This window comes from Oncorhynchus tshawytscha, linkage group LG12 (assembly GCF_018296145.1).
Source record: "Oncorhynchus tshawytscha isolate Ot180627B linkage group LG12, Otsh_v2.0, whole genome shotgun sequence".
NCBI lineage: Eukaryota > Metazoa > Chordata > Actinopteri > Salmoniformes > Salmonidae > Oncorhynchus > Oncorhynchus tshawytscha.
Window position 1 is genome coordinate 5829794 of NC_056440.1, and position 15000 is coordinate 5844793.

Genomic DNA, 15000 nt, shown 5'->3' on the forward strand with positions numbered 1-15000 from the left:
CATCTAACCACCTCTGGTCTCCAGTCTATAATATACCCATCTAACCACCTGTAGCCTCCAGTCTATAATATACCCATCTAACTACCTCTGGTCTCCAGTCTATAATATACCCATCTAACGACCTGTAGTCTCCAGTCTATAATATACCCATCTAACCACCTCTGGTCTCCAGCCTATAATATACCCATCTAACCACCTGTAGTCTCCAGTCTATAATATACCCATCTAACCACCTCTGGTCTCCAATAATATACTACCTCTGGTCTCCAGTCTATAATATACCCATCTAACCACCTGTAGTCTCCAGTCTCCAGTCTATAATATACCCATCTAACCACCTCTGGTCTCCAGCCTATAATATACCCATCTAACCACCTGTAGTCTCCAGTCTATAATATACTATTCTAACTACCTCTGGTCTCCAGTCTATAATATACCCATCTAACCACCTGTAGTCTCCAGTCTATAATATACTATTCTAACTACCTCTGGTCTCCAGTCTATAATATACTATTCTAACCACCTGTAGTCTCCAGTCTATAATATACTATTCTAACTACTTGTAGTCTCCAGTCTATAATATACCCATCTAACCATCTCTGGTCTCCAGTCTATAATATACCCATCTAACTACCTCTGGTCTCCAGTCTATAATATACCCATCTAACTACCTCTGGTCTCCAGTCTATAATATACCCATCTAACTACCTCTGGTCTCCAGTCTATAATATACCCATCTAACCACCTGTAGTCTCCAGTCTATAATATACTACTCTAACTACCTGTAGTCTCCAGGCTATAATATACTACTCTAACTACCTGTAGTCTCCAGGCTATAATATACCCATCTAACTACCTCTGGTCTCCAGTCTATAATATACTATTCTAACTACCTCTGGTCTCCAGTCTATAATATACTACTCTAACCACCTGTAGTCTCCAGTCTATAATATGAACAGTAAGATCCTTGTCCCAGTCTCAACCAACCAGAAGGTGGCGGTAATCAACCATCCTGTTTACACTCCCCCATATAACCAGCAGAAGAAGAAGACGAGCGCACACACACACACACACACACACACACACACACACACACACACACACACACACACACACACACACACACACACACACACACCCCTACTGGTTGCTGACGTCCTCATAAATACACACACACACACACACCCCCTACTGGTTGCTGACGTCCTTCTAGATATACACACACACACACACACACACATCCTCCTAGGTACTGACCTACTTTTAGAGAAAACATCAAGTAATCATTCATGAGAGGAAGCAGGTAGCTGTGTTAGAGAGGCAGAGCAGCAGCCAGACAATTGATGGTTAAAACACGACTGGGGGACCGAGGGGCTGCTGCTCTCACCCTGTGCCTCTCGTACAGACATTTCCATTCTAACCAAATACCCCCCCACACTTCTCCTACCAGGTGAGGATGCATCCTTGCCCATCACCATTGGAGGGAGCTACCAGGTGCTGGTGAACAACGTGCTCTACTTCACACAGCGCGTGGTGGACAAGCTGTGGCAGGGCATGTTCAACAAGGAGTCCAAGATGGTGGTGGAGTTTATAGTGCAGCTTATAGGACAGGTGAGGACGACCTAGACCAGGGTTTCTTCAATATCTGATTCATTCCAGGTCTGGCACATGCTGAAACGGGACGGGCAGGATTAATTGTCCTGATGGAGCACGCACATACAGCGCCTTCAGAATCTATTCACACCCCTTGACTGTTTCCGCGTCGTTGTTGTGTTACTGCCTGATTTTAAAAGAGATTCAATTGATATTTTCTGGTACTGTCCTACACACTTTACACCTGAATGCCAAGGTGTTACGTTTGGAACAAATCCAGTACAACACATTAATGAGTACCACTCTCCATATTTTCAATCATAGTGGTGGCTGCATCATGTTATGGGTATGCTTGTAATCAAGTTTTTCAGGATAAAAAAAATTAAACGAGCTTAAGCGCAGGCAGAGTCCTAGAGGAAAACCTGGTTCAGTCTCTTTCCACCAGACACTGGAAGATGAATTGACCTTTCAGTAAGACAATAAGGCGAAATCTACACTGGAGTTGATTACCAAGAACACAGTGAATGTTCCTGAGTGGCCGAGTTAAAGTATTGACTTAAATCTGATTTAAAAATCTATAGCAAGACTTGAAAATGGTTGTCTAGCAATGATCAACAACACATTTGACAGAGCTTGAATCTTTTTTTTAAGAATAATGGGTAAATGTTGCACAATCTTTAGAAACTTAGCCAGAAATAACACTGCTGTAATCACTGCCAAAGGGGATTCTATCATGTATTGACTTAGAGAATTGACTACTTATCTAAACAAGTTACATTAGTTATATTACATTAGTTATATTACATTAGTTATATTACATTAGTTATATTACAGTAGGTATATTACATTAGTTACATTACATTAGTTACATTACATTAGTTACATTACATTTGTTATATTACATTAGTTATATTACATTAGTTACATTACATTAGTTAGATAACAGTAGTTATATTATAGTAGGTATATTACATTAGTTATATTACATTAGTTATATTATATTAGTTATATTATATTGGTTATATGTCCGTAGTTATATTATATTAGTTACATTAGTTATATTACATTAGTTATATTATATTGGTTATATTTCCGTAGTTATATTATATTAGTTATATTACATTAGTTATATTATATTGGTTATATTTCCGTAGTTATATTATATTAGTTATATTATAGTAGGTATATTACATTAGTTATATTACATTAGTTATATTACATTAGTTATATTATATTGGTTATATTTCCGTAGTTATATTACATTAGTTATATTACATTAGTTATATTACATTAGTTATATTATATTGGTAATATTTCCGTAGTTATATTATAGTAGGTATATTATATTAGTTATTACAGTAGGTATATTACATTAGTTATATTACAGTAGTTATATCACAGTAGTTATATTACATTAGTTATATTATATTACCATTATTAGTTATATTACATTAGTTATATTACATCAGTTATATTACATTAGTTATATTATATTAGTTATATTATGAGTCATGAGTTATGTTATATTGGTTATATTACATCAGTTATATTAGTTATATTATATTAGTTATACTAGTAGCATTATATTAGTTATATTAGTTATTTTATATTAGTTATATTATATTAGTTATATTACATTAGTTATATTACATCAGTTATATTACATTAGTTATATTATATTAGTTATATTATGAGTCATGAGTTATGTTATATTGGTTATATTACATCAGTTATATTATATTAGGTATAATGTGTTAGCTATGTTATATTAGTTATATTATATTAGTTATATCACATTAGTTATATTACATCAGTTATATTATATTAGTTATATTAGTTATATTACATTAGTTACATTAGTTACATTACATTGGTTACATTACATTGGTTACATTACAGTAGTTACATTACAGTAGTTACGTTACAGTAGTTACATTACAGTAGTTACATTATATTGGTTATTACAGTAGTTACATTACATTAGTTATATTTTATTAGTTACAGTAGTTATATTACAGTAGTTACTTTACCGTAGTTACATTACATTAGTTATATTATATTAGTTATATTACATCAGTTATATTATATTACCATTATTAGTTATATTACATTATTTATATTACATCGGTTATATTAGTTATGTCATATTAGTTATACTAGTATCATTATGAGTTATATTATATGAGTTATATTATATTAGTTATATTACATCAGTTATATTAGATATGTTATATTAGTTATATTACATTAGTTACATTACAGTAGTTACATTACAGTAGTTACATTACAGTAGTTACATTACAGTAGTTACATTACAGTAGTTATAATATTATGAAGACACTGTGTATAGAAATACAACATATGCAGTTCCTCCCTAAATTTTATCAGCATATCGATTGCGCAACCAGGGGTGGAAAGACCTTGGATCATTGTTACTCTAACTTCCGCGACGCATATAAGGCCCTGCCCCGCCCCCCTTTCGGAAAAGCTGACCACTACTCCATTTTGTTGATCCCTGCCTACAGACAGAAACTAAAACAAGAGGCTCCCACGCTGAGGTCTGTCCAACGCTGGTCCGACCAAGCTGACTCCACACTCCAAGACTGCTTCCATCACGTGGACTGGGACATGTTTCGTATTGCATCAGATAACAACATTGACGAATACGCTGATTCGGTGTGCGAGTTCATTAGAACTTGCGTTGAAGATGTCGTTCCCATAGCAACGATTAAAACATTCCCTAACCAGAAACCGTGGATTGATGGCAGCATTCGTGTGAAACTGAAAGCGCGAACCACTGCTTTTAATCAGGGCAAGGTGTCTGGTAACATGACTGAATACAAACAGTGCAGCTATTCCCTCCGCAAGGCTATCAAACAAGCTAAGCGTCAGTACAGAGACAAAGTAGAATCTCAATTCAACGGCTCAGACACAAGAGGCATGTGGCAGGGTCTACAGTCAATCACGGACTACAGGAAGAAATCCAGCCCAGTCACGGACCAGGATGTCTTGCTCCCAGGCAGACTAAATAACTTTTTGCCCGCTTTGAGGACAATACAGTGCCACTGACACGGCCTGCAATGAAAACATGCGGTCTCTCCTTCACTGCAGCCGAGGTGAGTAAGACATTTAAACATGTTAACCCTCGCAAGGCTGCAGGCCCAGACGGCATCCCCAGCCGCGCCCTCAGAGCATGCGCAGACCAGCTGGCCGGTGTGTTTACGGACATATTCAATCAATCCCTATACCAGTCTGCTGTTCCCACATGCTTCAAGAGGGCCACCATTGTTCCTGTTCCCAAGAAAGCTAAGGTAACTGAGCTAAACGACTACCGCCCGTAGCACTCACATCCGTCATCATGAAGTGCTTTGAGAGACTAGTCAAGGACCATATCACCTCCACCCTACCTGACACCCTAGACCCACTCCAATTTGCTTACCGCCCAAATAGGTCCACAGACGATGCAATCTCAACCACACTGCACACTGCCCTAACCCATCTGGACAAGAGGAATACCTATGTGAGAATGCTGTTCATCGACTACAGCTCGGCATTCAACACCATAGTACCCTCCAAGCTCGTCATCAAGCTCGAGACCCTGGGTCTCGACCCCGCCCTGTGCAACTGGGTACTGGACTTCCTGACGGGCCGCCCCAGGTGGTGAGGGTAGGCAACAACATCTCCTCCCCGCTGATCCTCAACACTGGGGCCCCACAAGGGTGCGTTCTGAGCCCTCTCCTGTACTCCCTGTTCACCCACGACTGCGTGGCTACGCACGCCTCCAACTCAATCATCAAGTTTGCGGACGACACAACAGTGGTAGGCTTGATTACCAACAACGACGAGACGGCCTACAGGGAGGAGGTGAGGGCCCTCGGAGTGTGGTGTCAGGAAAATAACCTCACACTCAACGTCAACAAAACTAAGGAGATGATTGTGGACTTAAGGAAACAGCAGAGGGAACACCCCCCTATCCACATCGATGGAACAGTAGTGGAGAGGGTAGCAAGTTTTAAGTTCCTCGGCATACACATCACAGACAAACTGAATTGGTCCACTCACACAGACAGCATTGTGAAGAAGGCGCAGCAGCGCCTCTTCAACCTCAGGAGGCTGAAGAAATTCGGCTTGTCACCAAAAGCACTCACAAACTTCTACAGATGCACAATCGAGAGCATCCTGGCGGGCTGTATCACCGCCTGGTACGGCAACTGCTCCGCCCTCAACCGTAAGGCTCTCCAGAGGGTAGTGAGGTCTGCACAACGCATCACCGGGGGCAAACTACCTGCCCTCCAGGACACCTACACCACCCGATGTTACAGGAAGGCCATAAAGATCATCAAGGACATCAACCACCCGAGCCACTGCCTGTTCACCCCGCTATCATCCAGAAGGCGAGGTCAGTACAGGTGCATCAAAGCTGGGACCGAGAGACTGAAAAACAGCTTCTATCTCAAAGCCATCAGACTGTTAAACAGCCACCACTGACATTGAGTGGCTGCTGCCAACACACTGTCAATGACACTGACTCAACTCCAGCCACTTTAATAATGGTAATTGATGGGAAATGATGTAAATATATCACTAGCCACTTTAAACAATGCTACCTTATATAATGTTTACATACCCTACATTATTCATCTCATATGCATACGTATATACTGTACTCTATATCATCGACTGCATCCTTATGTAATACATGTATCACTAGCCACTTTAACTATGCCACTTTGTTTACATACTCATCTCATATGTATATACTGTACTCGATATCAGCTACTGTATCTTGCCTATGCTGCTATGTACATATGTTATGTACATATTCTTTATCCCCTTACACTGTGTATAAGACAGTAGTTTTGGAATTGTTAGTTAGATTACTTGTTGGTTATTACTGCATTGTCGGAACTAGAAGCACAAGCATTTCGCTACACTCGCATTAACATCTGCTAACCATGTGTATGTGACAAATAAAATTTGATTTGATTTGACAGTTATGTCATATTAGTTATACTAGTATCATTATATGAGTTATATTATATGAGTTATATTATATTAGTTGTATTATATTATATTACATTAGTTATATTATATTAGTTATATTACATCAGTTATATTATATTACCATTATTAGTTATATTATATTACATCGGTTATATTAGTTATGTTATATTAGTTATACTAGTAGCATTATATTAGTTATATTAGTTATTTTATATTAGTTATATTATATTAGTTATATTATATTAGTTATTTTAGTTATATTACATTCGTTATATTATATAAGTTATATTATGAGTCATGAGTTAAGTTATATTGGTTATATTACATTAGCTATATTTCATTAGTTATATTACATTGGTTATATTACATCAGTTATATTACATTAGTTATATTACATTAGTTATATTACATTAGTTATATTACGTCAGTTATATTATATTAGTTATATTACATTAGTTACATTAGTTATATTACATTAGTTACATTAGTTATATTATATTAGTTATATTACATTAGTTACATTAGTTATATTAGTTACATTAGTTATATTATATTAGTTATATTACATTAGTTACATTAGTTATATTATATTAGTTATATTACATTAGTTACATTAGTTATATTACATTAGTTACATTAGTTTTATTACATTAGTTATATCACATTAGTTATATTACATTGGTTATATTACATTGGTTATATTACATCAGTTACATTATATTAGGTATAATGTGTTAGCTATGTTATATTAGGTATATTATATTAGTTATATTACATTAGTTATATTACATTAGTTATATTACATCAGTTACATTACATTAGTTATATTAGTTATATTACATTAGTTACATTTGTTTTATTACATTAGTTATATTACATTAGTTACATTAGTTATATTACATTAGTTACATTAGTTACATTAGTTATATTATATTAGTTATATTACATTAGTTACATTAGTTATATTACATTAGTTATATTACATTAGTTACATTAGTAATATTACATTAGTTATATTACATTAGTTATATTATATTAGTTATTACATTAGTTATATTATATTAGTTATTACATTAGTTACATTAGTTATATTACATTAGTTATATTATTAGTTATTACATTAGTTATATTACAGTAGTTACATTACAGTAGTTACATTACTGTAGTTACATTACAGTATTTACATTACAGTAGTTACATTACAGTATTTACATTACTGTAGTTACATTACAGTAGTTACATTACAGTAGTTACATTACAGTATTTACATTACAGTATTTACATTACAGTAGTTACATTACAGTAGTTATAATATTATGAAGACACTGTGTATAGAAATACAACATATGCAGTTCCTGTTTGTGGGTGTCCCAGGACTGGAAACAGTCGGATTTACAGCAGTACGGTACTCAGAAACAGTCTGATTACAGCACTACAGTACTCAGAAACAGTCTGATTACAGCAGTACAGTACTCAGAAACAGTCTGATTACAGCAGTACTCAGAAACAGTCTGATTTACAGCAGTACTCAAACAGTCTGATTTACAGCAGTACTCAGAAACAGTCTGATTACAGCAGTACTCAGAAACAGTCTGATTACAGCAGTACTCAGAAACAGTCTGATTACAGCAGTACAGTACTCAGAAACAGTCTGATTACAGCAGTACAGTACTCAGAAACAGTCTGATTACAGCAGTACAGTACTCAGAAACAGTCTGATTACAGCAGTACTCAGAAACAGTCTGATTTACAGCAGTACTCAGAAACAGTCTGATTACAGCAGTACTCAGAAACAGTCTGATTACAGCAGTACTCAGAAACAGTCTGATTACAGCAGTACAGTACTCAGAAACAGTCTGATTACAGCAGTACAGTACAAATAGTCTGATTTACAGCAGTACAGTACTCAGAAACAGTCTGATTACAGCAGTACGGTACTCAGAAATAGTCTGATTTACAGCAGTATAGTACTCAGAAACAGTCTGATTACAGCAGTACTCAGAAACAGTCTGATTACAGCAGTACTCAGAAACAGTCTGATTACAGCAGTACGGTACTCAGAAATAGTCTGATTTACAGTATAGTACTCAGAAACAGTCTGATTACAGCAGTACTCAGAAACAGTCTGATTACAGCAGTACTCAGAAACAGTCTGATTACAGCACTACAGTACTCAGAAACAGTCTGATTACAGCAGTACTCAGAAACAGTCTGATTACAGCAGTACTCAGAAACAGTCTGATTTACAGCAGTACTCAGAAACAGTCTGATTACAGCAGTATAGTACTCAGAAACAGTCTGATTACAGCAGTACTCAGAAACAGTCTGATTACAGCAGTACTCAGAAACAGCCTGATTTACAGCAGTACAGTACTCAGAAACAGTCTGATTACAGCAGTACAGTACTCAGAAACAGTCTGATTACAGCAGTACTCAGAAACAGTCTGATTTACAGCAGTTACAGAAACAGTCTGATTACAGCAGTACAGTACTCAGAAACAGTCTGATTACAGCAGTACTCAGAAACAGTCTGATTACAGCAGTACAGTACTCAGAAACAGTCTGATTACAGCAGTACAGTACTCAGAAACAGTCTGATTACAGCAGTACAGTACTCGGTTTGACTCAACTAACCAGCAAATGAATGAGTTAATTGAATCAACAAGCCAACCTCCACATCTCTCCCAGACTTACTCAACTGAACCAATAGAGCTTTAGGTGAAACACAGCCGTGTGATTTATAAGTAGATGTAGGCCAGCAGTGTGCATGTCTGGAGTGGTACTGCTTTGAAACAAGAGGATTTAGTCAGATTTCAAACACGTACTTAATCAGTCCTCAGAATCCATTGGCTGTTATAAAACAGGACTATTGTTTACACTCTCCGCCAACCCTACGGTAGGATGTCTTAACCCCAATCAACTCTCTGGAGAAGAAAGGCCCTTTCTACAACCACCTCTCGGGCATCGCAGACCATAGATCATAAGACAAGTCTTTCTTAAAAAAATGTTCCACCTCTCTTTTCTCCCGTTTCCAGTCCAAGAGGAGGTCGCAGAGTCTGTCTCTGGACTCTCTCTACCACTGTCTGAACCGTACGGTCCTGTACCAGCTGTCTCGACCTCACAAGACCGTACCTCAGCAGGTAGCTCTGCTGGACTCTCTACGGGTGTTGACTGTCAACCGTAACCTGGTACTGGGACCGGGCAACCACGACCAGGAGTTTGTAGCCTGTCTGGCTCACTGCTTCATCAACCTGCACGTTGGGAGGTAGGTCTGGGACTGGAGGTGGGGTCTGGGACTGGAGGTGGGGTCTGGGACTGGAGGTGGGGTCTGGGACTGGTCTGGGACTGGAGGTAGGTCTGGAGTTGGGTCTGGGACTGGAGGTGGGGTCTGGGACTGGTCTGGGACTGGAGGTAAGTCTGGAGGTGGGTCTGGGACTGGAGGTGGGTCTGGGACTGGAGGGTGGGTCTGGGACTGGAGGGTGGGTCTGGGACTGGAGGTGGGTCTGAGACTGGAGGTGGGTCTGAGACTGGAGGTGGGTCTGAGACTGGAGGTGGGTCTGAGACTGGAGGTGGGTCTGAGACTGGAGGTGGGTCTGAGACTGGAGGTGGGTCTGAGACTGGAGGTGGGTCTGAGACTGGAGGTGGGTCTGAGACTGGAGGTGGGTCTGGGACTGGAGGTGGGTCTGAGACTGGAGGTGGGTCTGAGACTGGAGGTGGGTCTGAGACTGGAGGTGGGTCTCAGACTGGAGGTGGGTCTGGGACTGGAGGTGGGTTTGTGTGTCTGTCTGTTTTAGCTAGCTAGCTTACTTAGTTATTGTCTTGCTTCTTCATGCATTCTTGAATTCATTGCATTGCTCGAGACATTTATAGCAGCTGTGTGTCCTGATCAGTGAGTTTGAGGCCTTATGAAGTGTTGAGCTGGCTAATCGAATGACAACAGGCTGCAAAAATTGCAGTTAGCTTAGTCCTATGTATGGGTGAGTGGTATATGCTGGCTGACTCTCTCCTCTTCTGTCCCGCTCTCTCTCTCTCTACTCTCCTCTTCTTTCTCTGTCTCTCTCTTTCTCTCTCGCACTTTCTCTCTCGCTCTTTCTCTCTCCTCTGTCTCCCTCCTCTCTCTCTCTCTGTCTCTCTCTCTCTCTTTCTCTCTCTGTCTCTCTCTCTCTGTCTCTGTCTCTGTCTCTCTCTCTCTCTCTGTCTCTCTCTCTCTCTCGCTCTCTGTCTCTCTCTCGCTCTCTCTCTCTCTGTCTATGTGCAGTAGTGTGGAGGGTTTTGGTTTGGAGGCAGAGGCTCGTATGACCACCTGGCACGTCATGATGCCCGCTGAGAATGGACCTGATAACAGACACAGCCAGGAAGTTAGCGAAGGTAACATAACGTCTAACTGTCTGTCTGTCTCTCTTTCAAAGTGTGTTTCTATGTGTGTGTGTCCCTAACTCCTGTCCTGTCCTGTCCCCCAGGTCGCCAGCTGCTGCTGAAGACTAAACCGTGTGTCCCTAACTCCTGTCCTGTCTCCCAGGTCGCCAGCTGCTGCTGAAGACTGTAAACCGTGTGTCCCTAACTCCTGTCCTGTCCCCCAGGTCGCCAGCTGCTGCTGAAGACTGTAAACCGTGTGTCCCTAACTCCTGTCCTGTCTCCCAGGACTGTAAACCGTGTGTCCCTAACTCCTGCCAGCTGCTGCTGAAACTGTAAGCTGCTGCTGAAGACCCGTGTGTCCCTAACTCCTGTCCTGTCCCCCAGGTCGCCAGCTGCTGCTGAAGACTGTAAACCGTGTGTCCCTAACTCCTGTCCTGTCTCCCAGGTCGCCAGCTGCTGCTGAAGACTGTAAACCGTGTGTCCCTAACTCCTGTCCTGTCTCCCAGGTCGCCAGCTGCTGCTGAAGACTGTAAACCGTGTGTCCCTAACTCCTGTCCTGTCCTGTCCCCCAGGTCGCCAGCTGCTGCTGAAGGCAGTAAACCGTGTGTGGACAGAGCTGATGCACAGCAAAAGACCCATGTTGGAGGACATCTTTAAGGTGTCCCTCCCCACCAACGACAGAGGACATGTAGATATCAGCACCGCTCGGCCTGCCCTGGAGGAACCTGCCCTGAAGAGCTGGCAGAACCACCTGGGTGAGAAAAGACACACACATCTAGACAGACGGACACTCACACACAGAGACGAAAACAGAAACACATACTGTGTATTCAAATAGTATTCAGACTCAATGACTTTTACCACATTTTGTTATGTTACAGCATGATTCTAAAATGGATTCAATAGTTATTTTTCCCTTCATCAATCGACACACAATACCCCATAATGACATCACAATACCCCATAATGACATCACAATACCCCATAATGACATCACAATACCCCATAATGACATCACAATACCCCATAATGACAAAGCGAAAACAGGTTTTTGAAAATGTTTGCAAATGTATAAAAAAAAAAATTAAAACGGGAATGTTACATTTACGTAAGTATTTCAAACTCTTTACTCAGTACTTTGTTGAAGCACCTTTGGCAACGATTACAGCCTCAAGTCTGAAAAACATCCCCTAAGCATGATGCTGCCACCACCATGCTTCACCGTAGGGATGGTGCCAGGTTTCCTACAGACGTGACACTTGGCATTCAGGCCAAATAGTTCAATCTTGGTTTCATCAGACCAGAGAATCTTGTTAGGTGCCTTTTGGCAAACTCCAAGCGGGCTGTCATGTGCCTTTTACTGAGGAGTGGCTTCCGTCTGGCCACTCTACCGTAAAGGCCTGATTGGTGGAGTGCTGCAGAGATGGTTGTCCTTCTGGAAGGTTCTCCCATTTCCACAGAGGAACCCTGGAGCTCTGTCAGAGTGACCATCTGGTTCTTGGTCACCTCCCTGACCAAGGCCCTTCTCCCCCGATTGCTCAGTTTGGCCAGGCGGCCAGCTCTAGGAAGAGTCTTGGTGGTTCCAAACTTCTCCCATTTAAGAATGATGGAGGCCACTGTGTACTTGGGGACCTTCAATGCTGCCGAAATGTTTTGGTACCCTTCCCCAGATCTGTGCCACGATACAATCCTGTCTCGGAACTCTACAGACAATTCCTTCAACCTCATGGCTTGGTTTTTGCTCTGACATGCACTGTCAACTGTGGGACCTTATATAGACAGGTGTGTGCCTTTCCAAATTATGTCCAATCAATTGAATTTACCACAGGTGGACTCCAATCAAGTTGTAGAAACATCTCAAGGATGATCAATGGAAACAGGATGCACCTGAGATCAATTTCAAGTTTCATAGCAAAGAGTACTTATGTAAATAAGGTATTTCAGTTTTTTTATTTGTAATACATTTGCAAACATTTCTAAAAACCTGTTCTCACTTCATCATTATGGGGTATTGTGTGTAGATTGATGAGGAACAATTTCTATTTTATACAATTTTATAATAAGGCCGTAACGTAACTAAATGTGGAAAAAGGGAAGGAAGGGGTCTGAATACTTTCTGAATGCGTTGTACACACTGACTCTGTAGTCTATTGTTTGGCATTACGTCAGAAAGGTCATGTTAACACCGTACAGACTGTTTAGTGGTCAGGGGGATATTGGGACATAATCAGCTTTACCATGTGGTTTTTGTTGAGCAGAGAAAGCCAAGTTGGGACCGGAGCCGCCAGCATACTGAAAGACTGTTGGATAACCTCTGTTCCTTTCTGTTGTTTGTCTCTGTTTTCTATGTCCCTCTGTTTCTCCTCCTCTCTCTCCCTCCCTTTTTACTCCTTCCTCTCCCTCCTTTCTCTCTCCCTCCTCTCTCTCCCTCCTTTCTCTCTCCCTCCTCTCTCTCCCTCCTCTCTCCCTCCTCTCTCTCTCCCTCCCCCTCTTTACTCCTTCCTCTCCCCTCTCTCCCCCTCTCTCTCCCTCCTCCTCTCTCCCTCCTTTCTCTCTCCCTCCTCTCTCTCCCTCCTTTCTCTCTCCCTCCTCTCTCTCTCCCTCCTCTCTCTCTCCCTCCTCTCTCTCCCTCCTTTCTCTCTCCCTCCCCTCTCTCTCCCTCTCTCTTTCCCTCCTCTCTCTCTCCCTCCCTTTTTACTCCTTCCTCTCCCCCTCTCTCTCCCTCCTCTCTCTCTCCCTCTCTCTCTCCCTCCTTTCTCTCTCTCTCCCCCTCTCTCTCCCTCCTCTCTCTCTCCCTCCTCTCTCTCCCTCCTTTCTCTCTCCCTCCTCTCTCTCCCTCCTTTCTCTCTCCCTCCCCTCTCTCTCCCTCTCTCTCTTTCCCTCCTCTCTCTCTCCCTCACTCTTTACTCCCCCTCTCTCTCTCGCTCTGTCTCTCCTCTAGTCCATGAGAAGAAGTGTATTAGCAGAGGGGAGTCGGTGGCTCCGGCCAGCCAGTCCAAGCTGTCTCGGGTCAGTAGTGGTTTTGGTCTGTCCAAGTTGACCGGCGCTCGACGCAACAAGAAGGAAAACTCCCTGAACAAGAACAACCTTTCTGCACAGGTACACACACACACACACACACACACACACACACACACACACACACACACACACACACACACACAGACGGACATGCACAAGAGCACACACATAACATGCATTCATACTCATGCATGCACACTCACCTCACAGCAGCCAGCAGCATACCACCCTGCATCCCAACTGCTGGCTTGCTTCTGAAGCTAAGCAGGGTTGGTCCTGGTCGGTCCCTGGATGGGAGACCAGATGCTGCTGGCTTGCTTCTGAAGCTAAGCAGGGTTGGTCCTGGTCGGTCTCTGGATGGGAGACCAGATGCTGTTAGAAGTGGTGTTGGAGTCCCAGTAGGAGGCACTCTTTCCTCTGATCTCAAACATTAATATCCCGATGCCCCAGGGCAGTGATTGGGGACACTGCCCTGTGTAGGGTGCCGTCTTTTGGATGGGATGTTAAACTGGTGTCCTGACTCTGAGGTCAGTAAAGATCCCATGGCACTTATCGTAAGAGTAGAGGTGTTAACCCCTGGTGTCCTGGCTAAATTCCCAATCTGGCCCTCAAACCATCACGGTCACCTAATAATTCTCAGTTTACAATTGGCTCATTCATCCCCCCCCTCCTCTCCCCTGTAACTATTCCCTCAGGTCGTTGCTGTTTATGAGAACGTGTTCTCAGTCAATTTACCTGGTAAAATAAAGGGTTAAATAAATAAACACCCACACTAACCAGGTAAATTCCTTCCAACAATAGGAGACGTTCCAGTGGATGTTCACCCACATAGCGGTGGTCAGGGACCTGGTGGCCATGCAGTATAAAGAGTACCAGGAGGTAAGAACACGGTACTCACTGTGTTGTCTACCACACTATGGTACTCACTGCGTTGTCTACTACACTACGGTACTCACTGCGTTGTCTACTACACTACGGTACTCACTGCGTTGTCTACTACACTACGGTACTCACTGCGTTGTCTAC

The 15000-nt window shown here is 41.6% G+C and overlaps 1 protein-coding gene across 1 annotated transcript in view; it reads left to right on the forward strand.

Annotated features, from left to right (window-relative positions):
- wdfy3 (WD repeat and FYVE domain containing 3) overlaps window positions 1-15000 on the forward strand; it is a 136071-nt gene that overhangs the window by 65561 nt on the left and 55510 nt on the right. Inside the window, exons 22-27 of the mRNA XM_042331149.1 lie at window positions 1451-1611; window positions 9633-9862; window positions 10856-10965; window positions 11526-11708; window positions 13895-14052; window positions 14776-14853. Coding sequence (XP_042187083.1) covers window positions 1451-1611; window positions 9633-9862; window positions 10856-10965; window positions 11526-11708; window positions 13895-14052; window positions 14776-14853 — 920 coding nt within the window. The remainder of the gene's footprint in view (window positions 1-1450; window positions 1612-9632; window positions 9863-10855; window positions 10966-11525; window positions 11709-13894; window positions 14053-14775; window positions 14854-15000) is intronic.